General features: G+C 39.1%; 2 protein-coding genes across 3 annotated transcripts in view; one reads left to right on the forward strand and one right to left on the reverse strand.

Moving 5' to 3' along the window:
- The window catches only part of LOC136266061 (protein sidekick-1-like), a 71,993-nt gene extending 55,043 nt beyond the window's left edge, over window positions 1-16,950 (forward strand). Inside the window, exons 6-19 of one of the 2 annotated variants that reach the window (XM_066061024.1) lie at window positions 1,446-1,671; window positions 1,811-2,134; window positions 4,837-5,049; window positions 5,703-5,745; window positions 6,278-6,365; window positions 6,570-6,623; window positions 7,096-7,131; window positions 9,173-9,244; window positions 10,714-10,767; window positions 11,098-11,169; window positions 11,835-11,888; window positions 12,800-12,922; window positions 13,297-13,385; window positions 16,781-16,950. In XM_066061024.1, the coding sequence (XP_065917096.1) occupies window positions 1,446-1,671; window positions 1,811-2,134; window positions 4,837-5,049; window positions 5,703-5,745; window positions 6,278-6,365; window positions 6,570-6,623; window positions 7,096-7,131; window positions 9,173-9,244; window positions 10,714-10,767; window positions 11,098-11,169; window positions 11,835-11,888; window positions 12,800-12,922; window positions 13,297-13,385; window positions 16,781-16,796 (1,464 nt within the window). In that variant the 3' untranslated portion in view covers window positions 16,797-16,950. Of the gene's footprint in view, window positions 1-1,445; window positions 1,672-1,810; window positions 2,135-4,836; window positions 5,050-5,702; window positions 5,746-6,277; window positions 6,366-6,569; window positions 6,624-7,095; window positions 7,132-9,172; window positions 9,245-10,713; window positions 10,768-11,097; window positions 11,170-11,834; window positions 11,889-12,799; window positions 12,923-13,296; window positions 13,396-16,780 lie in introns of both variants that reach the window. The other variant, XM_066061029.1, reaches the window with a different exon arrangement.
- Window positions 16,951-22,924: 5,974 nt separating this feature from the next.
- Window positions 22,925-27,811, reverse strand: LOC136266053 (uncharacterized). Its single transcript, XM_066061012.1, has 2 exons — window positions 26,684-27,811; window positions 22,925-26,634 (listed from the first exon to the last, which is right to left on the reverse strand). Exon 2 carries the CDS (start codon window positions 26,068-26,070, stop codon window positions 22,966-22,968), a length of 3,105 nt encoding a protein of 1,034 aa, XP_065917084.1. The 5' UTR covers window positions 26,071-26,634; window positions 26,684-27,811; the 3' UTR covers window positions 22,925-22,965.
- Window positions 27,812-27,946: the final 135 nt, after the last annotated feature.

Below are 27,946 nucleotides of genomic sequence, written 5' to 3' on the forward strand. Positions count from 1 at the left end.
GGAATCAAGAAAATTGCCAATGCATTTGAGATGTATATCATCTTTCCTGTCTCTTGATATTAGCAACAATCAAATCACAGCTAAAATTGAGCTAGAAATTGCTGATGCAGTAAATCCTGCTCTACAATTGCACGTGTAGCCATTAACTTCATCAATACGAGTTCCATTATTATCACAAGGATCAGGATCACAATCATCAATATCTGTAGTACAGTTAACACCGGTAAATTCTGCTGCACAATCACACATGTAGCCACCAGTGATATTTACACAGTTTCCACCATTAAGACATGGATTAGGCATGAGGTATTAAAAATCTGCTTTGTCTTTTTATTCTTCCTGTCGTAAAGAAAAAGGATAGGTTAAAAAAGCCCCAAAGCTGGCCATAGGCCGGCTTTGGGATATACAAATACAAAAAGAAGTGATATCTAATCAAAAACAGCCAAGCTGTAAAAAAAGGTGCAGCCCCTAAAAGGCCATGGTGAAAAAAAGATGTGAAAAACACAAATTCACCTGAATTGTTGTTATTAAAATTTTTACCATTAACCTACCATCACAGCCATTTCTTGGCCGCCACCTTGGATTTCACATCTTTTTTCACCATGGCCTTTTAGGGGCCGCACCTTTTTACAGCTTGGCTGTTTTTGATTAGATAGTAAATATAGCTAGCTAGAAACTGCTGCATTCATAGGAAAAACGTCAAGACCTTGCAAAAATCATTAAAATTTTCATCTCTGAAATGACCTGAGATTTGTTCATAAATACTTAAATACATGAATATATATAAGACAGCTAGGTTTGCTGTAAACCAGTTGATCACCAACATTCCAAAATACTACGGTAGGATTAGCTTCCTAAAATATGTTAGCGTTACTAAAGACCTTGTTCTAAGGCCAATAAAAGGGCCATATCTTCATCATAACCAGAAGATTAAACTACACTGCTATGTTTGTAGTACGCTAGTAGCAGCATACTGTAGCTCTATAGCTATCCAACTCTTTATAGCGACAGTACAATGAAAACTTTGTCATTATCACACAATATACACAGGTTTGTCCACATGAGCTATTTTACATTAATACTCTATATCCTAATATTCACCATGTGTTACAGTGACCTTACTGTACTTCTGTCATCCTACATACAGTAGACCCTCAGTTATCTGACCTTGTTTATCCGAAATTGGAAGTTATTGTTCTATTAGAGTATTTTGAGTACTAGTGTTTGTTCTTTTCAACATAAATGTATGAGTTCAGTTATTTAAATAATTCACTTATCTGAATACTTTTACCATTGCCCTGAGATCATTGGGGTTCTGATAACCAATGGTCCGTTTAGTGTATGTACTATACATGTACATACCACAGTGTTATGATAATATATACCTTTATGTATGTACAGTCAAATCCACTGCATAGCATCAATATTTTCAATTTGTTATACAGGCTCCACGATTGGAATCTACCATGACCGAAGTAGAGGAATACAATTTGACATTATATATTAATGAATCATCACAAGCTACCACAAATGTTCCAGCTAATACTACCATGGTTGATATCTTTACTGTGTTTGGTCCAAACATTACTAGAGAAAGATACACAAAATACTCACTCAGTGTAGCAGCTATTAACAGTGCTGGAATGGGAGAATTCAGACAATCTGATGTAGGTAAGTTGGGATATTTACATCCTTATTTATCTGAACTGACCTCTTACAAATCTGTACAGAGCAGTAAGGGATAAAGAGATTATTTGCATTACACTGTATGCATATAATTGGTTCATATGTTTTATGTGCTCACCTGTAGTCACAAGGTACATACAAGGAGGTGAGCCTACACCAGGTGTAGGGATGATCACTATATCCTGTATTACTGCATCATCTGTACCACCTGTGAGATGTACTGCCAATTATATGTGTGGCAATGAATCAGCAAAAATTGTGAACAACCTTAATGATCCCATTACCATTGAGACCACTCAAGCATGCGACATCAATATTACGGTGGTATCAGGAGTAGATACACTGGACCAAGAAACTTACACTAATGTTGTACCAGATGTACAACGCACTATTACTACTACTGCTACCATTACAACTCCAGGACCAAGCCCTACCATGCCTGCTTCTCGTAAGCACTATGTAGTGTACATACTGTGTGGATGTATGTGCACATATACTGTGCAGTGTGTAGGGATAACGTTTTTATTGTTTTACAAATTCCACAAAACTTGATATTGCATGCTCAATGCTTATTATGTATTATAGCTATTTTTGAAGAAAGGTTTAACACCTAAAGTCTGTGGTACGTTGCATACAGTACATGATGGTCATTACAGTACTTATTAGTGGAATACAGATATTTATATGGTAACAACCACTTGCAGCTTTGATTCATAATTAGTAGTGTCTCTTCTGTTTTGTTTATTGGGCCAAACTTTGTTGACCTTAAGTACATGTAAGTGGCTACAGGTCACTTTACAAATGACGCATGAATTGTTGTGGCTAGGTTGTGGGTATATTTTCACAATGATCATATCCAATATTTGAGTGAATCTGGGATTATCGACCATATCAGCAGATTGGATTTTTCACCAAGAACACAAAGCTACATGAATAAACTATCTAATTTAACAACCAAATTAAGCTAGACTTGAGTACTCTGGTTTTGCTGGCTGCTTTTCCCAAGCCAAGTGGCAATCCGTACATGTGGTGTCGGGCCTTAATGGAGCTCTGGTCAGCCTGGGGATGGCTGTATGTGGTTATATTGTACTTTGCATGGGAGGATCAAAGCGATGCCACATATCATTGTCCATACAGTACTAATTAGCTGCATAACTGTACTGTATGAGTCATACAGTACAGTTATCTGTTTAATTGGGCAAATATAGCACACTTGGGCAAATATGCAGAGAATTTATTTAAGGGATTTTACGTAAACAACACACTGTAAATCGCTAAAACCAACCAAACTAATCCTACGAGTTTGTCCTATGGCTAGAAATAGATTGTATAAACACTTACTGATCATCTGATCACGAAGCTATTTAAACACGACTCCACTAAGACAACACGATTGATCACGTGCGTGACATTATAAATCGCTAAAACTAACCAAACTAATCCTATTAGCTCATTCTACGACTAGAAATAGATTATTTAAACACTTACTGATATCCTTATCACCGAAAATCGCAGAAGTTTGAGTACTAGAGAAAATTGTTCCGAGCCAGACGTCCAGGAAGTACAATATAACACTTAAAGCACCGCCTATGCTTGTGTGTATGAAAAATACAGCAGTCGGGGGTGTCTCGAGGCAAATACAGCACTCGGCTACAACTCATGCTGTATTGGCCTCTCGACACACCCCCTCGTACTATATTTTCCATACACACATGTGGCAGTGCTTTAACTATAATGTACAGCTCTGTGGTATTGAGTAAATACCTGTGCTGCAAATTGTTTTCATTTTAGCCAGTTTTAAGACCTGAATAGCCCATAACGTGGCCCAATTCATCCCTATGCCTTCCTTGTCAATTTTTCAGCCTATTGCCCTCCTTCTAGGTCCCCACCTCCCTCCCCTTTTGGAGCTCACCTGATACAGTCAACCTTGGTTTAAAAACTATCCAAAAATGGTGGGAAACTTAGCTGTTGGTTACTTGCACAGTGGACCCTCTGGAAGGTAAAGAATTGGTATAAAACGTGTGAAAATTTGGTACACATAGCTTCAACCATTGGCAAGCTACAACACACTAAAACCGGCGTTTCTCGATACTTTTAAATAGTTGATAAGACTGATTTTCCCAGACTGGGTCACATATTTGGATTAATTATTCTAAAACTGTTTAACTTATTTTGAATGACTTGCTACAGATTGTTACAGGTCTCCTGCAGATTTTTAAAAGACTTATATGTATACATAGACTTGTAACTGTCCTTTCTTGACTTAGCATTTTACTGTGAATAAATCAGTTGAATTTTGCATTAGCAGTGGAGAGAATTTCTCCTATTGTTACAAAAAGGTTTTTTATTGTTATACATTGATGAGGTGGATTAAAATATTAATAGTTATTGTTAACAGTAATTTTTAGGCTGCTACAAATACATATGTGACCATCTCAGCCAAAAACCCGAATTGTTCACACAACCTTTTATTTTCTCAGCATTATCTACAGTGTCCAAGGAATGGATCACCAAAGTTTTCTGTGGTGAGTAGATTTGGAATTATAGCACTAGACAGTAGGAAAAGCAAAATAGCCAAATTGTACAGCAACTATGCTGACAATAAACTACAAGCGCTTACATTTGTAGCCTTAACTTTTGTTTGCATTAGTCTACAGCATTGCAATTTGGCTTAAAGTGTCCACCATGGATTAGCACATCAGCCAAGATATAGTGGTAGCCCTGTAGTCACTTGCATATATGGGTATAAAGGCGGTTTAGTTGAAGATGGAACAATCTTGTTACATTATAACATTGTAAACAAACACACACGACATGCATACCATGGGGGCTACAGAAACAAAACAAAAACTCTTTACTGTAAAATAAGATGGTATATAGTTTTAATTGATTTGAGTCTTCCCACTCCAAGCAATGGCCAGATAAAAAACATATTTTTCTTTGTAGCATGTGCAATTTCATGAATTTTTTTTAAAATCTTGGTTTTTCTCAATACACACGCTTGTGCGAACAAGTCGGGTTTTTGCTGAGACTGTCACATATATTTTGATTTCTAGTTGTTGTAAACAATTACACATCGATATTACTTTCATTACTTTGTGATGTGAATCACTACAGCTGCACACACTATTTTTGTCTTCACTTTTACAGAGCCCAGCAGGCCAGATGATGACGATGATGATACAGGATCTATTGTCGGTGCTGTCATTGGAGCACTCACCTGTGTAGGACTGATAGTACTCATCATATTGTGTGTGTGCTGGTGTAGATACAGGAAAAGGAGAAAACTAGCACTGATCCCTTGTGCCATCAAGTGTACTTGTTGTGCATGTCTTCTGTGTGCTTATTGCACCAAGAAAAGAAGTGAGAAATAGTGCATGTGTGCACTGCACACATAGGACACCTGCTGTATTTAGAGTAGACACCTTGGTTATCCAGCCCCACTTGTTTGTTTATTTGATTTATTTTAGCCCTTGATATTTGTATTAGAGTAATTGAAGATAGCTAGCTATCAATATACAGACGAGTCTTAAACTAAGCCAAGCCTCTATTGTATGTATGTGAGCAGTAATGTGTAATACTCTTAGTGATGTGCAATAATAAGTTTGCAACTATATCGATTAATCACGATAATTGCATCACGATACGATAGTTATCACGATAGTAAATCCAAATGATAAGATGCATAATGTAGCACTAATTTTACTTATTTTCTATGAATACGGGTAAATGCACATCCTGTATACATGTCCTGCCAAAATACAGCAAAGTATTCAATCCCAGAAAACAACATAATTGAATAAACAAATGAATGCTTTAATTGTTCGAGTAATTCCGGCAAGGTAAGATCGGTGCTCACGATAATCACAAGCTATTATCATATCACGATAATGAACCACTGTGATACAATTATCACACTATCGATATTATTGCACATCACTAAATACTCTTCATTAAAAGGTCACCGTAATGCGTGCCATATTAGGTCATCAATTTCACATGCCATCTCTATACAGGTGGTTCTATGAAGCCCATGACAACTGGCAATGATAAGACTGAGTGAGTTGATTTGTGTTTTAAGTGTTCATGTAAATATGATACGGTTATTGGAATGCAAACAATTCTGTGTTGATACACTGTGTGTATGTACTGTATGTGTAGATTCATGTGTGAATGTACTACATAGATACAGTGGAGCCTGTCACCTTTTGACTTTAATAGGTAGGCTAGACAGATGGATAAGTGTGCACATTCTTCACTTAGGGATTTCAAATTTTCCTTAATTGGGGAAACCCGTATTAACAGGTGGCCACTAAGACAGGTTTCACTGTATTTATACCCAAGCTAAATAGAGTACAGTAGACTCTCAGTTATCCAAACCCCAACGTATCTCAGGCAATGGTAAAAATGGTAAAGTAAGTGAATTGTTTGGATAACTGAAACCCATACAGGTCTTGTTGAAATACTCTAATAGAACATACACTTGTACTCAGAATACTGTAATAGAACATTCTTTTCCAGTTTTGGATAATGAGGGTCTACTGTATTACAGTACATTTACAATGATGGTATTGTGTTTACTATACTGTAGTACTGGTAATTCCAACTCAAGTAGAGATAGTCCTGACTCCCCCAATAGCACTGATGCATTTGTGGTAAACTACAAGAAGGAAAATATAGTGAGTATGAGTACAGTAATACCCTCTGGACAGGCTGGGTCATTTTTTTTTTGTTAGAGGGATGTTCTAATTTTAAGGGTCTGAAGGTTAATATGTACACAATTGATACCATTGATGTGTGTCCTGATACACATGTCTTTATAAAATAGTTACTTTTCCCAATGTTTTTGTAATTGCTGCATGCGTTTCTGTTTGTCTCCATAGCAACCAGAAGCTGATTACTGTGAAGTAGCATCAAAGAAACAAGTCAAACATGATGTGAGTGGTATAGTATATATCATTGTTATATGAGGAATGGAATCATGATTCACTTACATAATACACTCTTAACTGCACAGGGGTCCCTCTTAAAATTTAATTTCATTTTTTAACCTATGAATTTCAGACACATCACGTCGTTAGTTTTATTTCCCACTGCACATTATATGCTGGTACATGTATTGTGTGTGACGTGCTTAAATTCAGCGGATAGTCTAGATTGGCATACATGGCCTGATAGCACTATTACAATCCACAAATACAAGTATGGTAGGACAACACTGTGTACCGTTGTCACCAACCAACTCATAAAGCAGGCAACCACACCAGACATTATAGAACACAGTATGGTAAATACCTGGTATATATGTGGCTGTAGCTTCCTCTCACTAAATATGTTTAGTTTTTCCAATAGTAATATAGCAGTTGGTGTTTTTTGCTTACACACATACACTAATTCTTTCCTGCACAGAATGGTATCACATCAGAATACAGTGTAGTAGGATCAGTAAGTGATGTGTGTGTGTATATGTAGTCAGTGTGTGTGTGTGTGTGTGTGTAGTGTCTGTGTGTGTGTAGTGCGTGTGTGCGTGCGTGTGTGCATGCATATGGCAGCTGTCGTGTAAACCTTTTAGGAGTAGTATTCAGTGTATAATGTATGAGAGCATGTGCAAATATACAGTATATAGTAAATCTGTAGCTAACAGATGTGTGTAGGTTACAATTGTATCAGTTGTTACAACTGAAATTCACAAGCTCTGAAAGCATGTCAGTGTATCTCTACTATGACGAATACACATGTATGAGTTGTAGTCAAAGTGTTCTGCAAACCCCAACTTTGAATCTATGTTGCAAATGGAATGTTCTGGTGAAGTTTCAGCTATATTTGCTAAAAACTTTTGGAGTTACATACAGCACTGCAAAGTAGTAATAACAGAAAAAATCAATTTGTACAGCGACTACTAAGAAATAAGCACTTAATAATAAATAATTGTAGCTTACAAATGCAGAGTTGAGATTTGCATTCACTGTGAACAGGTAAATCCATTTCTGGTCACTGTATTACCATTACTCAGTGAAGAAAGAAATACTCAAAGTTTCCTCCAACATGACATGAACAAGCATATCCATATCTCACATTTCCTTTAGTGTACTGCCACAAAAAAATCCTCTTGTGTAGGCAAATGGATTGATATCCAGGTTTTTTTACCGTTAGAATTTTTCTTCACCAAGAACAAAGTGTTTAAATTTTTTACTATTTAATACTCTAATTGAACAGCCATTACATTTACCCCTGTATGCTATTCTTTTGTAAATGTGATAGGTGTACCATTCTATGTATAATGCAGAGTGGCTCAAGTTATTTAGTGATGGTGTTTGTAAGAAGTGGCTTAATAAAGCGTGATGCCACAGGATCATTGCTCTATTTGACCACATTAGGACTAAGACAAATAGTTCGAAGCTTCATTCAGTTTCACTACATTCTGATGCTGTTTTACCCCTCTAAAGTTTCATTACCCCTCTAAAGTTTCATTACCATGGATACTAACATGTTAAACCAGTTGCACAAGTATTGTCATTGCAGCTGCCATTTATGTATTTCTGGTGTACATAGTTATAGCTTAAACATAAACAATCCTTGTGATGGAGCTATAAGAGTCTGTACTACAGTTCCCCTGATAACCATCAATAGTGACCCAGTTTGGGAAAACCGATCTTATCGTCCATGTCAGCAGATTCGATTTTTCACCCAGAACACAAAGTTAAACTACCTAATTTCACAATCAAAAACAGCTAGACTTGAGTGGTCTGGTTTTGTTGGCTGCTTTTCCCAAGCCCAGTGGTGATCCATACGTGCGATGTGGGGCCCGAGTGGAGCTCTGGTCAGCTTAAGGATGGCTATATGTGGCTATACAGCTCTGTGGTGTTGAATAAATACATTTGCTATGAATTTCCTTTCAGTTTAGCCAGTTTTGAGACCTGAATGGCCCATAACTTGGCCTAACTCATCCCTACGCCTTCCTTTTCAATTTTTTGAACAGCCTCCTTCCAGGCCCCCACCTCCCTCCCCTTTTGGAGCTCGTCTGATACAGTCAACCATGGTTCAAAAACTATCTAAAATGACGGTAAACTTAGTTGTTGGCTATTTGACAGTGGATTCTCTGGAAGGTAAGAAATTGGTATAAAATGTGTGAAAAATTGGTACACATAGCTTCAACCATTGGCGAGCTACTACACATTTAATACTTAAACCAGCGTTTTTCACAAGTTTCTAAATAGGCGATAAGACCGGTTTTCCCAGACTGGGTTACAATTATTATTGACACTACATTAGTAACAAAGCTACGAAGCTTCGGTAACACTTCCAAAAGAAAGGTGTGTGTGTACATTCATTTCAGCCCTAAAACATATTTACAGGCAGATAGGTGGACTCTTTGTGGATTTGTGTGCTTAACAACATCCAGCACTATATTTTTGTGTATGTAGTGTCCTGTAGTTCTCAGTAGCAAAATCATTGTAGTGTTAATTGGTCTATTCCATTGATTTAGGAGGGAAACCCAACTAAGAATACTCCTCAACCAGTGGCATTATACAGTGAAGTTGAGCCAGCTCCCAAAAAGGTATAGTTTACAAGTGTAAACACTTTATCACTCAGTACAAAAGAACTAGTACTAAAGGAACCAACTATAAATCCCATACGCTTTGGGGCCATGTTGTAATATCCTAATTTGAGAAATGTCTGTGTGTGCGTGTGCGTGCGTGCGTGTGTGTCACTGTGTGTGTGTGTGTACATGGAAATGATATGCTTTTTTTTCCAATGGGATATTGGAAATAGAAGTAACTTGCATGACATTTCTGTACTATTTCCCAATATAACTTGAAATACCATCTATGTCTTGAGCGCAAGTGACCATCACCATAGATACCAGTGCAGCATGAATTTGTTAGAAGTCACTTTTCAACAAGCTGCCGAAGAATTTAGACCAAATAACAAAAATTTGGCTAATATCTATTCTGCTTGAGGGCATGATCACCAACGGCTGTTACGCATGTAGTTCATGAGTAGTTTGAAGCAACCAACAACACCCACTTCTATGGTAAGCTTATTGCAACCAATAACTGTTTTGTCCCCACTGTAGTGTAAAAGTATGTGCATCATTCATCTCCTAGGTGCTGTCACGTAACATTTAACAAAGGCATTGGAACCCCCTAGCCTGGTAGTATTTGCCTACTGAGCTTGTGGTGACCACTATTGGATGTTTTTCACAGTCGAGAAAGTGGTCCAGTTGCAGCTTAACAGACCGCTGATTGACATGAGAACCTCTGATAGAACAGTTAGTATAATAGAAAAGTCAATGACCATTCATTTAGGAAAATTCTTAGCATCATACAGCAGGGTTATTTCCATAACTTTACCTACCCATTCTGTAGATGCTTCCTCTCTCCTGTATTTACTTATCTCGACATCAGGACAATTTCTGTGGAACTGCGCCTCAGTTATAAAGTCCACTCCATGTTGATCATGATTTATTTGTATAATGTATCATAGTTGGTTTGTGTGCTATTGCACTCAATGTATTTTATGTTTATTGTAATTATATTGTCTTATGTATGTGTTTTATACAGTGTATTTCCACATAAGGGCTGCTTTTTTGAATGTGTTTATTTTTTCAATGTAATTGTAATCCCATTAAACTAAATACAGATAGCTACAGTTGTAGCTTCTTGTCTTAGAGGCTCAAGTAACAATTTAATTTTGTTGTTGGAGACTTGTACAATGCATTTAGAAAATGACCCAGTGAAAGCTTCTGGTAAATGAAATATCATGTACTCAATGGAGTATGTATCAATACATGTGTCACCTGGAATGTGGCTGTTATGAACAGCTCTCTTTAGCAAGCTATCCGAGAAGACTGCTTTCATTGTAAAATGGCACCACTTAGTTATGATGTATTGTGAGACATGGATATGTTTGTTTGAGAGTCTCCATTTCCAATCCCATTGAAAATTACATGTATACTGTATCTGGTGTGTGTAGTGAGTGCATGTGTTTTTATAAATGTATGTGAGCATGTTCCTCTTACTCTAGAATGGTCTAGTACCAGCAACATCAGTACCATCACAATACAGTATGATAACACAGGTAACTGATACCATTTTGGAGTGTGTTATATTGTAAGGCTGGTGTAAGTACTACAGACAGTATTGCAGTGACCTTAACTATACTCACTAGAAACAGTCAAGCTATCTACTCTAATTTAACAGTTACAGTGCTGTTGTTTTGTTGTTAAATGAACTAACAATTTCTGTCTGAAAATGGTGAATGATAACCCTGATCAGATATCACTTGTCTCAGTGACCTTCCATTTATAGGTATCTTCCATCAGCTCTGTATTGAGTGTTGGTTGAGTGATATATATGATAAATTGACATACAATATTGGTGATCTCATTGATGTGTGTTCCCATCACAGGAAGAAGATACTGATACAAATAACACAGTTGAAGGAATGCCAATGTATAGTCAAGTAGATAAGTCTAAAAAGGTATGTACATGTTGTATCCACATGTCTCTACTCTCCATATTCTACAAGTCACGTGTGTATGCAACAAAGAAATGTTATTGAATGCATGACCTGCCTAGCGTTATATCCTAAAGCACATTTTTGAGTTGGACTTGAAATCGTGTAGAGTGGAGCCATTTTATTGTGGACATTCTTTATTAGATTTCAGGGTTGAGGGGTATAACAGTGTACACATTTACAAATATGGCTGTCCTCTCATTGCTTTAATCAGGACAATTAAGAATGAGGCAATATGAACACTTGGTAATGGTCCCTAAGTATCCCTTATCATGTATTCTGACCTGGACACTTCAATAATCAGGATATTTTTGGTTGGTCCCAAGGTTGGTACTGGAGACAGTTGAAGTGTTTTTGCATTAATTTTGAATGGCCATTAAATTTGTATTGTTAGTATGTTAAATGTAATAATGTACATAGCAGTTGATAGGGAACACACATGGTGTAGTGATACTACATGCCATTCATACAGTTTGCTACATGTACTACAATCTGTCTATTCAGGAGGTTTCCATGTCACACATTATTACACTAAGTTATGTGTTTAATCCTTATGAAGCCATTGAAGCAAACTGTGTATGCTTTAGTATCAGGTTTCTGATTGTTTAACAGTTTATTGTGTTTCACAGACAATAAAAGTTCAGCAGCTACCAGAGTATTCCATTGTACATAAACCTACTAAGGTTAGCATGAGTATGTGTTGTATGTACTGTACTGTGTGTGTGTGTGTTGTGTGTGTGCACATGAGGCAACACAACCAAGTGGTTAGAACAATGGCCTGGTAAGCACAATGTTCCAGGTTTGATGCTAGGTGATGCACAGTTGCTGTTATTTCCTTGAGTAAGAAATTATAGTAGTCTACCCAACTGTTTACAGGGTACTTGGTGTTAACTAAGTAAATGCCAACTCTCCATCTCTTACATAATGGATATGGTTCAGGCGGTGTAATTTTGGCTGATGATATCTCCACCACTGAGACATATAGTACCCTAGTAGTGTACAAGTGGCCTAGTGTTCTGGACAGGCATGACTGTATATACATCAGTAGAAGGGTTTGTTTTGCTTTTAGCATAAGTGCCTGTACTTGTGGTATAATGCACACATACACTATACACACATGTGTCACACACATGTGTCACACACATGTGTCACACACATGCCACTCACATGTCACTCACATGTATTACTCACATGTGTCACACACTAAAGTATATCACACTAGTAATGATATCTGGTTACTATAAACAAGTTAGTTCATTACCATGTCAACTAGTCAACTAGTGTAGTGTATGATTAAATTGTAATACCATCACTGTAGTAGTACACATTCTTTAATAATACTCTAGTAATTTTTATTCAGAGGACACTAAATAGAGTTCCAAGATTGAACAGGAGCAGTAATTTTATAATGCTGCATAGATGAAGAGGGGAAGGTATACAATATCCATTGTGAGATTGAATCAGGTGGCTTTAACATGAGCATACAGACAAGAAGAAATTGTTCACCCACAGATTGCAAGTTATGCACATGCGTACATATACAGTTGTAGCAGTGACATCACCTCTACATTTACTGAGTCCCTTTTCTCTACAGGCTGAAGGCAAGGTAGAGAATTACTCAGATCTAGCAGACATTGGACCATACCCTACAAAGAGGCCCCCACAGGACAAAGTACAGTATACTGACGTTACTCCTTCAGATGCTACTCCTCCAGATGTGAGTATAGAGTGTGTGTGTGTCTATTTGTAGCAATGGAACCCATATATTGTTACTCACTGAGGATATCACACATTTACATGTACTGTAGTTTAGGTCTGAAAGTAGAACAATAGTACATTACGTAGACTGACCTGCAAATCAGAACATTTTACAACAACTAGGACTGTTGGTTTAATAATGACCATGTTAGTCTACAAGTGCACGACTGCGAAGAGTGAGAACTCTATGTAAACGTTACATGACAGTAGGCTATTCATATACATATGGTTCAATTTGTGTAAATGCATCATTTTGGACCCTCACCAATAAAATGCCACTGTGTAGTACAATTCCACTGTGTATCATATTATTGTGTCATGTTGTTATTGTAGTCGGGGACGCAATATACCAATGTAGACCACATTAATGATGGACCAATACATTTATCAACAGATCACAAAGTTCAATATTCCGTTGTACAATAGTACAAGGTAATAATTTATTTGTGTTGTTTAAGATATGTTAATGTGTGTGGGTTGTGTGTATTTTTAAGTTGTTCCCTTCCTTTGATTAGTACAATTAAAAAATGAGGTTCCAGCAATAAAAGTAGTGAAACAAGATATATGAATGATGCAAGTTCAATACCAAAGTAGGGATTTTCCCATATACCTAATTAGGGTTGGGCAGTATTCCGGTATTAGTAGTTAGCAACGGTATAAACCCAATACCAGTATGCCTTTTTAATTATACCGAATACCGAAAGAAGTGCGCATGTGTAAAATGGATGCTAATGAAGTGGACCACAAGGACAGTAACGACGACGAAGAAGCCACTGACAGAAGAATCCGACAATGTGAGACAAAAAGATAAAACTAAGTCAGTAGTGTGGGTACACTTTCGTGTTAATAAGGACGGGAAAAACATTTGTTTGTATTGTAAATGCCCTGTTGTTGCACGTGATAGGAATACCTCTAACTTGTTTTCGCACTTACGAACGAAACATCCGGACAAGTACGAAGTAGCAGTCAAAGCTAAAAAGCAGCAGCAAGGAAAAAAGGGTAAATTCCGCAAAAGTCCGAGTACTAGTACCATGGGAATTAAGGAATCATTCGCTCAAATGGGGAGGTATGATAGGAAGTCGAAGCGAAGGAAGAAACTTACAGACGCCGTCACCGTATATTTGGCGAAGGATATGGTTCCCATCTATACCGTTGAGAAACCTGGATTCAAACAACTAGTTGACACGTTTGACAAGCAATACGAACTAACTTCTAGAAAATACTTCACCAAGACAGCAATTCCAACTTTATATAATGCTACCAGGGATACAGTGGCTGTGGAGATCGGTGATGTGATGTATTTTTCGGCAACAACAGATTTATGGTCCAGTGAAGGAATGAAGCCTTATTTGTCTTATACAATCCATTTTATTCGTGTTGGAAATTGAGGTCCAGGTGTCTTCAAACCTAATTCATGCCAGAGGATCACACTGGTGAGAATTTAGCGGAAGCTATGTAGTGTAGCCTGGAGGCTTGGGAATTGGATGAAAGTAAGCAGGTGTGCTTGACAACAGATAGTGGGGCCAATATAGTGAATGCAGCATCAAGACTGGACTGGATGAGATTGTCTTGCTTTGGCCATAATCTACATCTTGCAATCACCAATTCCATTAAGTGTGATGATCGATGTACAAGAGCTCTAGGGCTAGCCAGGAAGATTGTGAGCACCTTTTCCATGTCATAGAAAAGAGACGGGATCTTGCAAAGGCTCAGACAGATAACAGTCTACCTTCTCACACATTAGTGGCAGATAGTCCTACCAGATGGGGGGTCCATTCAAAAGATGGTTTCTCGCATTCTTGAGCAAGTCCAAGCAGTCCGTATAGTGTTGAGTGCTGACCACAAGTATTCGCATCTCTTACCAACTTGGCAGGATACTGAAGTTCTTGAGGCTATCAGCACGGTGTCTTCTTTGGATGATTTCACAGTTTTCTCTCTGGCGAGCATTATGTATCAATCTCATCTATCAGGTCTGTCATCAAACATATTCACGAAGAAGCTTTGGTTGAGAAAGATGATGATGTTTCATTAGTCAGAGATATGAAGCGTCGTATACATACTGATCTAGATTCAAGATACACGGATTCCAAGGTTCGATACCTCTTAGACATCTGTTCTTTATTAGATCCGATGGTTAAAGTGGAGCATATAGCTGAGGAAAACCAGACAGCTTTTAAGGAAGCAGTGATTCAAGAAGGATTACAGATTTTCCATCTGGCAGTAGCAGAGGAAACAGAACCAGCTCAGTTTTCACTTACCTCAGTTGCTACAAGTAGCAGTGACCCTTGTGATGAGCAATTACCTCCAAAGAAGAAGTCCAAACTTGCAAGAATTTTGAAGAGTTCCAATGAGTGAACAGCAAAGGCTGACGCCAAGGGACAAAGTAGTGAAGGAGGTAAGGTCTTATACAGGCAGACCATGCATAGATGTTGAAGATAATCCCATTAGAATGGTGGCGTATTGAGTGCCGTAACTACCCTTGCTTGTCTCACTTTGTCACACCCCATCGCAGCCATCTAAAGCTTGCAATGGTTGACAAACTGGTATTTTTGTCCCGGAATCTTGCTTAATTCTGACTCAGTCACTTAATAGTAGTATTATGTATCGCTAATTTGCTACATGAGTACCTGTGTGTGGTTTTGTTGTTTGAACTATATCATAGATGATGTAATATTCATATGTAGACAACTGTCATTCACTTGTGAAAGCTACAATCATAATGAGTTATTTATGTCATAAAGTACAAAACTAGTACACATACATTATAATGATATTAGCATAGCTATACTGTATGTCAATAGTCAATTTCAAATAGAGTGGAATGAACTAGTGACCACTTGGCCAAAGACCCAAAGTGGTTGCATCAGACAGGTGGATCGCAATACAAATGTCTTCAAGATTTTAAAGTCTGGTCTATTTAGTGAGGTGGTCACTTAGACAGGTTCCACTGATGTTGAAGGTATTTACTTATACCGAGGTATTTTTAAATACCGTACCGAACTTTTAAAATGCAATGCCGCCCAACTCTATACCTAATTGTGTTGTAATAGCTACCATCATTATGTGTGGCTGTGACTGCTATATTAGAGTATCTCAACCTCCCTGTTTAACTACACAATAGATTAAGGTGTGGTTACCATATCTTGTTTTCTACTTTAACACCATGTTATAGTTTCCTTGCATGAAGAAAGCAACCAACATGTTTGAAGACAAAAGGAAAGGAAAGATGCAATGGGTATAAACTTTCGAAACCCCAAAGAGTACATGCTAAACATTGACTTAAAACTGTTATTTAAATTGGTGGGTGTACGATACGTTGTCTATCCTCTAGCCTTATAAAGGTGATCAGTGAAACAGGCATGTTTGTATTACAAGGGAAACAAATGTTTTAGGGAAAAATCAAATCCGTACACCATCAAACAGTGTGGTAGTACTATTTAGTAGGGTTCCCCTAAATGAATGGCACCAACAACCAAAAAAACATCATAAAAATATCATATGCATCGAAAATCAATTGCCGCAACCAGATTTTTTGCCAGGGGATAAAATGTTTCAAACCCAGTCCTAAGATGTTTTCTAGGAGGAGAAATGGGTACTCCAGTAGCAGTCACTCAGTACAGTACTGTTTGAAAATGATCATACAATATCCAACCAGTACAATTTCGTCGCCATGTGTAAGAAGCGTTTATGTGCTTATTGTGTGCATGTTGACAGCTGCGTTGAGGCACCTATTGTAGTATGTTACAATTAGTACTTTAGAATTTTTACTTACCTAATATTGTGTCCTAGTTCATTATGTCATCTTCTCTTTCTTCACAGGCAACTCATCATAACATAATAAAACACTGGAAATCATGATCTTTATGTAACACCGCAATATTATAACTTTATCATCAGATTGTATATATTCAGTGTATGTGTATTTCTTATTGTATGTATGCATGTATGTAGTATTGGTTAACAAGGCTTGTTTATAGGTTTACGAAAGACAGGGGCTGTTTATTTAATTTATTTTCTAATGCTTTACAATTAATTGTGAATGAACAAAGAAACAACTGAAATAAACAATGCTGAGTTATCAAACTATGTTACTCTGCTGATTGCTATCCCACTAAGGACGGGCGTCTGGATTCAGTGGAATGGTGGAATGGAACAGTACTTTGGTAATTTCAATTTGGGGTCACCACCTTCTAACAAAGACCACCTCTTTATAAAGACCATTTTACTTTAATGTTTAAAATGCTGTTATCTTGTTGTTTTAGAGTGTATCCCCATAGAATGGTCTTATTGATCAGTTGTGAGCCACATGCCTAGAAAAATTAGAGTGATATCTAATTTGTAATACAGCAATATACCCCATGCAAAAACAGTTCGGTTGTATAAAGTGACGTCCCCATCAAACTAAAAGTAACTGAGCTATTATTTGGGTGAGGCCAAGAAATACTGACAAAATAACTTGCTATAATTTATAAAAATTTGGTCCATCATCATTCACTCGTACGGTCTTGCTGCATTCCTAATCAATTCCCTGTAACTCTAATTGGCTAGTAACTTAAGTACCGTTCCATTTCACCTTTCTATTCCACTGAATCCAGACACCCATGGTGATTAGATCCCCGCAACATGCAGTCTAGGCATGCACCAGAAGAGCCACAACAGCTGAGATCTGGGATCTTCTCTACGTTCAACCTGTACTAGACATCAACTTCTAATGGTTTTATTCTGTGAATGCTATCCCACTAGGGACCTGTTATAAAGTACAGCTACACAATATTTGTCACCTCTGTAGGAAATGTTTGTTAATATACAAGTAGGCCTATACACAAGGTGTGTGGACTCATTGAAAGTAATGAGCTAACAAAGTGGTACTACAGTCTTCTGTTTTATAGTGTAATATAGCTAAACCTTCAGTGCTGGTCACTGTAAAATGTTAATAATAATTATACAACCAATAATATTAATAAAACCACACCAGCATCAGGTACAAAAAAAATCCAATCAGAATATGGATATATGATAGGGCCGTTGTATTTGTATGGCATTCACAAAATCAAAAAAAAGACAAAGGGGTTCCAAATGTGGAGGAATAAACCTGGGACCCTCTGCATCAGGCTAATATGCTATAATATACATGCCATGCTCATATTAGTATAATTAATAGTGGATGTGTTGTAGTCTCTATCAGTGCTTGAGCAACTATTATTCACTTCACTGTTCATCAACAACTAGTCATTAACCAGAGATTGAGGAATATTACTCAAACAAGGGGAAATCCTCTTCTGTATAACATTATAGTGTTGACTGTGATTGAGACCAGTATAGCTATAGTTTTGACTTCTTGGCCTTATGTTGTTTTTTTTTTGTTGTTTTTTATATACCTCAATAAATATTTTAACAATATAGGTGACTAACAGCTGCAATACTGCATAATATACATAGGATACATACTAATCAAGTCACTACAATAGTGCCCATACAATTCGCAGACTATAGTAGACTACCCACCAGTTTGCATCATTGCAGTGACAATTCTAAAGCTGGCAGGCTAATTGGAAGTTCAGAGGATTTTGAATTGGTTCCAAAGATTTTACAATTAATTTTTAACTTTTAAAAATGCAACATTAAAATTGTTATTATTAACCACCAATGTTGGCTATTCCCTTAGACTTTTGCTAATTGCTTAAATTAAATAGTGCACTTATCAAAGTTTTTCCCTACCTACCCCCATGTGGGAAAGGAGGGGATTTGACCAAATCCTCCCTACAAAATTATAGGTCTAATCCCTTCCTTTCTCCATTCAATAGAATATCTAGCATTGCCTATAATCCCTGGGGCCTAAATTTTTATCTAATCCCCTTGTTGTGTCCCTCATTTGCCCCAATGGGGATAGGTGGGGCAAAACGTAGATACTAGGTGCATAATACACATGGTGCAATGCCATTTTAATTCTTATGCACAGGTGCTTAGCTATAATTATTCTGGAGAAATAATTAATATTGCTTCTCACAATTGTTTTGCAATAGGCTAGCTTGTGTCACACACAATAGGCTAGTAAAAAACAATACATTAGCGCCAAGTATTGCATTATGCCAGTGTAACAGGACAAGATTTTATTAATGCACACACTAGAGATGTGCCGATTTTGCCGGCAATTTTTTTTGGAAAATAATAATGTTGGTAAGAGCAAAATGCTGGGAAAATTGGAATGGCAATTTGTATGAAAATGATCAAGATACTCTAATAGAGCAGTCCCTATGGACAAAACATTCGCAATCACACATGCTTGTAAAAGCTTGAGATACTGCAATCAATTTTTATTGATGCTCAGCAATATTAGCTCAGAAGCCATAATTGAATATCTGTAATGTGTACAGTATGTTTACTTGAATCTTGTAAGGCCTAATCAGCTTCAGCTGTCTGCCCAATTTAACCAATAATACATAATAATACTAATAGTAAAACTGAGAAATTTCAAGCACAATATTGAGCAAATGGGTAAGAAAAAAAGAATTGCTGGAAAGAAAAAATAGACAGAAAAAAAGCAAAATATGATCATCATTACTATCATGACTGAATGGGGGGCTACCATAGCAGTACCATCTGCTGTAGGTTAGGCCATAGGCCTTTGATATCTAGATTTAGCCCAAAAATAATCTAGACATTTCTTTAAAACTGCTACCGAGGTTGCAGTGACCACATCACCTTTAGCTACTAATATATATCTGTTGCCAATAATCTGTATTCAACAAGAAGATGCATTGCTGCATATACAACAACGTGTAACTATCTCCTGTATGCTATGTCAACTAGTGCCAAAGGCACATCACCAGTGGCCTCTAGTTACAACAGAGTCTATTGTGCCATATTGGCTTGATTGGGATAATTTGCCAGTTGTGCCTTCACCACCTTGTTGTGTCACTTCATTGCTGACTCATCTTCAGAGACATGTCACACCTACGTACAATATACACAATCAATTATACCACTATAGCTAACTTGTGTTTTCTTGTGCAAGTTACATTAATTAATTTTAGTATTGTGATTTTCTGATGTCAGTTAAACTCCCTTGCCTGTATACCTATGCATATCCATAGGCACACACACTGCTCTGAGTGCTGGCTATGGCACTGTTTCTACATGCCCATGAATGGGTAGGTTGCAAAGTCATGTACAGAGATATTAAGGGGCCCAGGGCAAAGAGTTAAAGTGGGGCCCTAGAGGCAAGGAGGTTTCCATTCTGAATCACAACTTCACCCAAGTTGTAAGTTGAAGACCAAAAAAAAAAAAGGGTCATGACATGCTAACAATGACAATAGCTACCCCTCACCAACCATATCTCCTTATCTATAAGCTTGCTATACTGCTCCTCTGAAGAATACTGTGACTGCTCTATTAGAGTATTTAGATATGACTGCTCTATCAGAGTGTATCGATCTTTCAAACAGGTATTCAAGGGGCCCTTCGTGGGGCCCCTTTCAGGCTGGGGCCCAGGGAAAAATGCCCCACTTGCACCCCCGTGGGCGGCCCTGGTCATGTACTCGGTTCAATATTTTGTACATTTTTACTGTGCTTTGTACTCCTCAATCACCTGGCTTGCTAGCTGGAATTATTTTCTGTGGTTACCAATGGTTGGTCTGTGGTCTATAAGATGCATTGCTGTATATACAATAATGTGTTACTATCTACTGTATGTTGTATAATATTATAGACTGTGATCACTGTGCCAATGCAAAATTGCTGGCACATACCAATGGTTTCTAGTTACAACAGAGTTTATTGTGATCGTTCATGACTGGTGTCTCATTGTCTTACTAGTGTACATGTTTTCAGGTGGCACAGTGAGTTCCAGGTTGCTGCAGAACAGCTTTATCCTTCACCTGGCTTGCTAAGTGATCGGTTTTCCACCATCAGTGTGGAAAGAAAAGCAAAATAGCTATATATAGGCTAATTATTATTATTATTAATATGATTGAATGGGGGTTACCATAGCAGTACCAGTCTGCTATAGGTTAGGCCGCAGGCCTTTGAGTGTGCCCATATCTATAGTATGTTCACGTTGAGCTGAATCCTGAAAAACGGCTAAAAATTAAAAGTGGATTTTTTCTCAACAGAGTTAACACTTCAGCCAACCAGATGATTATTGGTAACAGCAAAGTTGTCAACAACAGACAGTACACACGTGAGATAATTACAAGAAACGGAAGAATACTAAGGCCTAACCTAGAGTACATAGTACAGTGTTATACAAAGTGTATGCATGTTCAAGTTCAGTTCCCAACATCCTCCGGGGGGGCCAAGAGAGAGTCCGCCCACTCTGCAAACTTGCCCATTGCTTTCCTTGCTGAAGTACGTATTGGGCGAGGGTTAGTAGCTGTATTATTGTCATCTGAGGAGGTAATATCTGGTTGAGCTAATGGTGTAGCATGATCGTCAGGGATGCGAGATATCTGTTCAGAAGTAATATCACTAGAACTAACTTCAAGGGGGAATAGCTTCACAATTGGTCTATTGGTCTTACCATTGCTAGTTCTTATATTGGCAGCTCGAACAAGACCATCACCACCAACAATAAGTTCTTCAACCACAGCAAGTTTCCAGTCCAGCCTTGGCCCTTCATTGTGTATCAGAACAACATCTCCCACTTTGATCTCTCGTTTGTTGTTTCCTGGCTTCTGATAGTACTCCCTTAAAGAAGTTAGGTACTCACGCTTCCACCGTGTAGCAAAGTGATTTAGTAATAATGATTGTACTTTTGCGGCCTTGCTCAGTCTGTTGCTCTCATTGTAGGATGGATCTTGTAAATCCTCCGCCGCCACAAGATGGTATGGTAATGTAGTCAAACTTCTTCCATACAGCAAATGTGAAGGAGTAAGTGGTTGTGGGTCTCTTATATCATCTGAAATATAAGTGAGTGGTCTGTTGTTCAATGTTAGTTCTACCTCTACCACTATTGTCTGTAGCACTTGCAGGCTCACATGTGCTCTTCCAAGGGTCTTCTTAATGGCAGCCTTGGTTAATCCAATCAGGCGTTCCCAGAAGCCACCAAACCATGGAGCCTTCTTTGGTATAAATTGCCAAGTTGTTCCTTGTCTGTTAATGGTTGCGATGACTTCTGAAGTAAAAAGGTTCTTAAGTTCACTTGCAGCTGCTTCATAAGTTGAAGCGTTGTCAGAGATCATGAGGTGTGGTAGTGATCGACGACCCACAAATCTACGAAAAGCTAACAAAAAGGTCTCAGTTGACAAGTCTTCCACAATTTCCAAATGGACTGCTCTACTGGTGGCACAAGTAAATAAGCACACGTATGCCTTAATTTCTTCACTGCCTCTCTTAACATAGAGTGCCCCAGTAAAATCTACACCAGTCACTGTGAAAGGTCTAACATCTTGTAGTCGAGATTTGGGTAAAGGAGCAGGATCAGGTGGTTTGTATGGCTTACCACTGTGTCGACGGCAGATTGTACAATGGTGTAGGATACTCTTTACAAACTGTCTTGCAGTAGGGACCCAGTATGTCTGTCGAAGAGCAGTTACTGTGCTTCCTAATCCACAGTGACATAGTTTCACATGTATGTCATGAACAATTAACCTTGTGAATGGGTGCTTGGCTGGAAGCAAGTAGGGGAACTTAGCAAGCTGACTGATTGGGGCATTGTGGATTCTGCCTCCACAACGGATGAATCCATCTGAGTCCAAGAAAAGTCTTAACTGACGGACAAGTAGAGGTCTCTTCTTCTTAGAGTTGTGACACTTAAGGCTGTCTTGTTCTAACCAGTACACGTCTTTCTGACAGTCAGCAATCCAAGCCATTCTAGCAGTACGTAGCTCTTCAGCTGAAAGAGTACCCTTCTTGAGTGATTGTTGGTGACAACAATTGAAGACAAATCTAAGTACATATGCAGTCACAGCCAAAAGTTTGAACAATGTACTATATTTAGTAACTGGTATGATGTAGTGCAAACCTGTGTTGGGTGGTTTCAGTCCATCTGCTGGTATGAAGTCATCAACTGTTCCAGCTAGAGCACAGGTAGAAAGCCGGTGAATGCTCCCACTTTGGCCATTTGTCTTTATGTGGCAGCCATGGTGGTCCGTGTCTCCAGAACTGTGAGGAGGCAAACTGATCAAAGGAGAGTCCACGAGTGAGTAAGTCAGCAGGGTTGTCATTGGTCGGGCAGTAGTGCCAGGAAGCGGTTGGAACCAGTCGGTGAATCTCCCCAATACAGTGAGCAACAAATGGTGGTAAATGTTTGGTACTGTGTATCCAGTACATGACAATCTGGCTATCAGTCCAGAGATGAATTGGGATGGATGTCAGCTCAAGTGATGTCATAACAAAGTGGGTGATTCTCACTCTAATGACGGCAGCCATTAACTCCAGTCTGGGTAATGTGGTGATCTTCAGTGGAGCAACACGGCATTTAGCCATAATGAATGATATACAGCCTCCTGAATTACAGAATGTAACGGCTCCATATGCTTTTGTACTAGCATCAGTATATGCGTGTAGCTCAACTTGTGTAGGGTCAGAGGTGGTGGAAGTGTACCGTCGGTTAATGGAAACAGATGGGAGATTGTGCAGATCTTTCAAAATCTCTTGCCATTCTCTGTTTAGATCGGTCTCCAAGGGTTCATCCCATTCAACATGCATCTGCCATAGTCTTTGCATCAAGAGTTTGGAGCGGATGGTTACAGGCACTGTAAATCCAATTGGATCAAAGGTTTTTGATGATTCTTGCAGCACTTCTCGCTTGGTTGTAAGGTTAAGGTTCCTAGTTGACAGAGCTGTTCTCTTTGGTATCAGGAATATCTGATCTGTTAAGGTGTTCCAATGCAAGCCGAGAACATTAGTAGGAATGTTGGAATCGGCTGTGTTGTGTTGCATAGCAATTGTACAAAGCTGTTGACTATTGGAAGCCCATGCTCTTAGATTGAAACCTGCCTTTGACAGTATTGTCCTGGCCTCATGGTAATACTGCACAGCTTCAGCTTCAGTTTTGCCACCTGAAATAACATTATCAACATACAGGTTCTGTTGAATATCTTGTGATAAGGGAGTGTTGTACTGCTGTAAATGGTGGTACAGTGTGGCATACAAAATAAATGGGGAACTCACGGCTCCAAAGAGTACAGTTCTGAAGCGGTACACCTGAAGATCTGAGTGAGGGTCTTTTGGATTGGCTAACCAGAAAAAACGTGTGAAATTTCTGTCTTGCTCATGTAGATAGATGTGTAAAAAAGCCTTTTCAATATCAGTTGACACCCCAAAATTATGAGTGTGGAAGCGTAGAAGAATGGAACAGAGATTGTTGAGAAAATCAGGACACTGCGATAAACAGTCATTGAGAGAAGGATCACTTCTGGATTGACGGCAGCTACAGTCATATACCACTCTGATTGGCGTAGTTGCAGAGTTCTTCTTTACACAATGATGTGGAATATAATGGACTTTCCCTGTGTTTGGTGTAATGGATATGTCTACCCGTTCAATGAACCATCTACAGACCTGATCTTGGATGACTCCATCATAAAGTTGTAACATACCAGGAGTCTGTGCCAGACGTTTGGCAAGAGAGCGAACTCGTTGCAAACAAATGTTGTAGTTCGATGGTAGGGGAGGATGATGTTCCTTCCATGGGAGTTTGGCACAATATGACTTGTCGTTTAATTGTGTGATGGAATTCTTAGAGTAATGTTTGAGAAACTGTTGGTTTGTACTCAAGACGCTGTCCTTATGAGGTTCTGTGCCAGTTGTTTCTAGGGTCCAAAACTTCTCCAGATCACAGGTGACATCATCAGTTATTCCAATGTGAAAGGTACTGGTGATCTCGCTTTGAGATTTAGCTACTGGAAGTGGACCAGAAAGAAGGTACCCTAATTTAGAATTCATTGCTGTAGGACCATTTCCTCTGATAATGTCGTCTTCAACAATGTCCCAATAGTGATCCACGCCGATAAGCAATGAAATCTTGAAATTCTCATTACTTGTAACGGGGTGAGCTAGTGGTAGCTCCCTTAAGTATGGCAACTGCACAACTTCTGTGTTGACTGTATGTGTTAGTGGTACAGCAATACTGGGTACAATGAGGACAGAAAGTGGGACATACCTTCCAGATCTGGTCTTCAACTTGATAGATGCAACATCTAATTTCTGACTGATAGGGTTATTGGCCCCAAATGTAGAAATACAGATATCCTCTTGTTTGGTTGGGTGTAGGGACAGTGCATCTGCAAGGTCACTTGTGAGAAACGACCGTTGTGACCCCTCATCAAACAGGATGTTTGTCTTAGCTTCAGCATGGCTTGATGACACCGTAACAACAGCAGTCTTTAAGAGACAAATCTTGTTTGTGTGTGAAACCATAGAGTGTTGAGTATTTGGGGATGACAGCGTGGTAAGTGAAGCATTAGTGTTAGCAGTAGTGGCGTTAATGGGAGGTTTTACACTTGTATTTCCTGAACTGTTGGGAGGTTGCTCAAGCAGTCGTGACATGTTTCCAGTTGTTGACTTGTCTGGTGGTTTCTCTGTATCAGCACATAAACTTGTGTGGTGTTTACGAGTACAGATCCGACAGCGGTGTTTAGAATTACACTGTGATACCCTGTGTCTTCCTAGGCAGTTAAAACACAACTTGTGTTGTCTTGCAATGTCCAACCGTTGCTTTGGATCTTTCACAGTAAGGCAATTTGCAGGAGCATGAGTGCCGTGGCAGTAAACACAGTTTGGGGTTGATACTTTCTGTTCAGTAATGCCATGTCCATGTTGTGTCTTTCTGTCAGTGTTTGTAAGGAAGGTAGCAGTTGGTGGGTATCCAGATTGATGGTACTTGGTGACATCGCTTGTGCCCATCTCTAAGATGTGAATTTCACTGTGAATAGCCTTTCTAAGGTCAACAAATGTCCACTCATCTGTTCCATGAGCTCTGGCCAGATTACGCCTGATATCCATTGGTAGTTTACCCATTATACTTGTAACTAGCATTGCTCCATACTCACTAGTAGGTTTGCCAAGTGATGTGAGAGAACGAGTGTGTGTTTCAATTGCATCATAGAATAGTTGCAGTGAGTCGAGCGAGTTAGTTGGACCTGACATATCAATGAGTGCCTTCATGTGAGCACTGATTAGCTTGTGGGGTTGTCCATACCTGTCTTGTAGCAGTGTTACTGAGTCATTGTAGCTTTCATTGGTGAGTGGGAGGCCAGAAATTACACATAGAGCTCCACCCTGCAGCTGGGCACGAAGGTAGTTCAGCTTCTGCACCCCTGATAATGCAGGGTTATTGTGCACAGCTGTCTCAAAACAATCCCAGAATGATTGCCAGTCTAGAATATTCCCAGAGAACAGTGGAATGCTTAACTTGGGAAGACGAGTGATTGTCTTGGGGTTTATGGGTCACTGTTGCAGCAATACGTTCTGGGGAAACCCCTGGGGTAGAGTGCGTCTCGGTGTGCTCACGTGACTCTGTACTCGGTCGGAGGGAGTGGACCGGTTGAGTTACTTTACTGACTTCTATAAGATGTGTGATTCTGGCGATGTGCGTGGCTATGAGAGAGCAATACTCTTCAGAGTCAGTGATTTCTTTCTCTAGCTCCTCCTCGTCGGTGAGTGACGCGGCTATCTTCGTATCTAGCTCTGTTAGAATAGTCTGCTTCCTTTGCAACTGGTCGCGAAGGTCTGTTAGTGAGGTAGCGTCTGAGTTAAATATTTCTACTGTCTCCCTAACCTTCGAAACTAATTTCTTCAGGTGGGATCTGTAGGCGCGACGTGACGTCGTGTTGTGCTTCAGCTCCTCCGTGGACATCTCGATGAATCGTCAGCTTGTCTGAAAATAGAGTCAACAAAAACAACAGTGTCAATATGGCGGCGTGCTTGCCTGTACGGGTACCGTTTCACACCACGGTATCAGGTTGAAACGCTTGCGATGAAGACCAGAAAGGTCTAGAGTGGTCACAGCATCAGAAATGTTGCGGGGCTGACGATAGTAGGTTCGATCGAAGGTGATAACAAGAGCGATAACTAGTGACAATCCCTTCACGCTACTGAAGCCATAACTATATAGTACACACGTGAGATAATTACAAGAAACGGAAGAATACTAAGGCCTAACCTAGAGTACATAGTACAGTGTTATACAAAGTGTATGCATGTTCAAGTTCAGTTCCCAACAAGATGTGGTCTCACCAGGTGTTTGCTGTCCAGGTGTTTGCTGTCCTAGTGTGCGTTCAATTTCAAAGCAGTGTAAACTTAGTTTACTTGCCAACATCTCCTCCTCATCAGATCCGATGATTAAGGAGTTGGCCTTACAAGTGGATCTTTCCTCCAATTTCCTCCAGATTAACAGTTCTCATCAGGAGTTACTCAATGAAGCCAGAGCTCAACTGGACTCTATTCCTACGGCTTGCAAGCTCTACACAGCTAGCAAACACCTTGCCATTTCTAGAGAACTGACACTATGCAAAGAGAAGCTGGACACTCTCTCTGTTCAATGTAAATTTGAATCAAGTGCTGTTCTGGAAGCTGACTCTAAGCTGTGGAATCGACTCCTGTTGGGTTTTCATCCAGGCCAGCTTTCGTTTGTGCTGCGAGCTTCATCAGATACATTACCAACTCCGTTAAATTTACGTCGCTGGCATATACAAACTGGTGCAACTTGTTCACTTTGTTTGTCACCTCGTCCAACTTGTCACCATGTGCTAAATGGGTGTCCTGTGGCTTTGCAGCAAGGCAGGTTTACTTTTCGTCATGATGCTGTTTTATTATGTTTGATGTCTGAGTTGCAAGCTTGTTTGGATAATGTAGAAATATTTGCTGATTTGGATGGAAAACGTGCGTCTGACTCCCCTCCTGCCACCATTCCCCCTGCTGTACTAGTGTGTTCTCACGGACTTGACATTGTTATATATAATGCAGAAATGAAATCTGTTGTACTTCTGGAACTTACCTGCCCATTTAATTCTCGTGCTGACCTTTCTGCTGCACGAGAACG

This window comes from Dysidea avara, chromosome 1 (assembly GCF_963678975.1).
Source record: "Dysidea avara chromosome 1, odDysAvar1.4, whole genome shotgun sequence".
NCBI classification, from domain to species: Eukaryota; Metazoa; Porifera; class Demospongiae; order Dictyoceratida; family Dysideidae; genus Dysidea; species Dysidea avara.

Coding starts and splice junctions, on each gene's coding strand:
- LOC136266053 (XM_066061012.1), bottom strand. CDS start 26,070: ATGAAGGCACTCATTGATATGTCAGGTCCAACTAACTCGCTCGACTCA.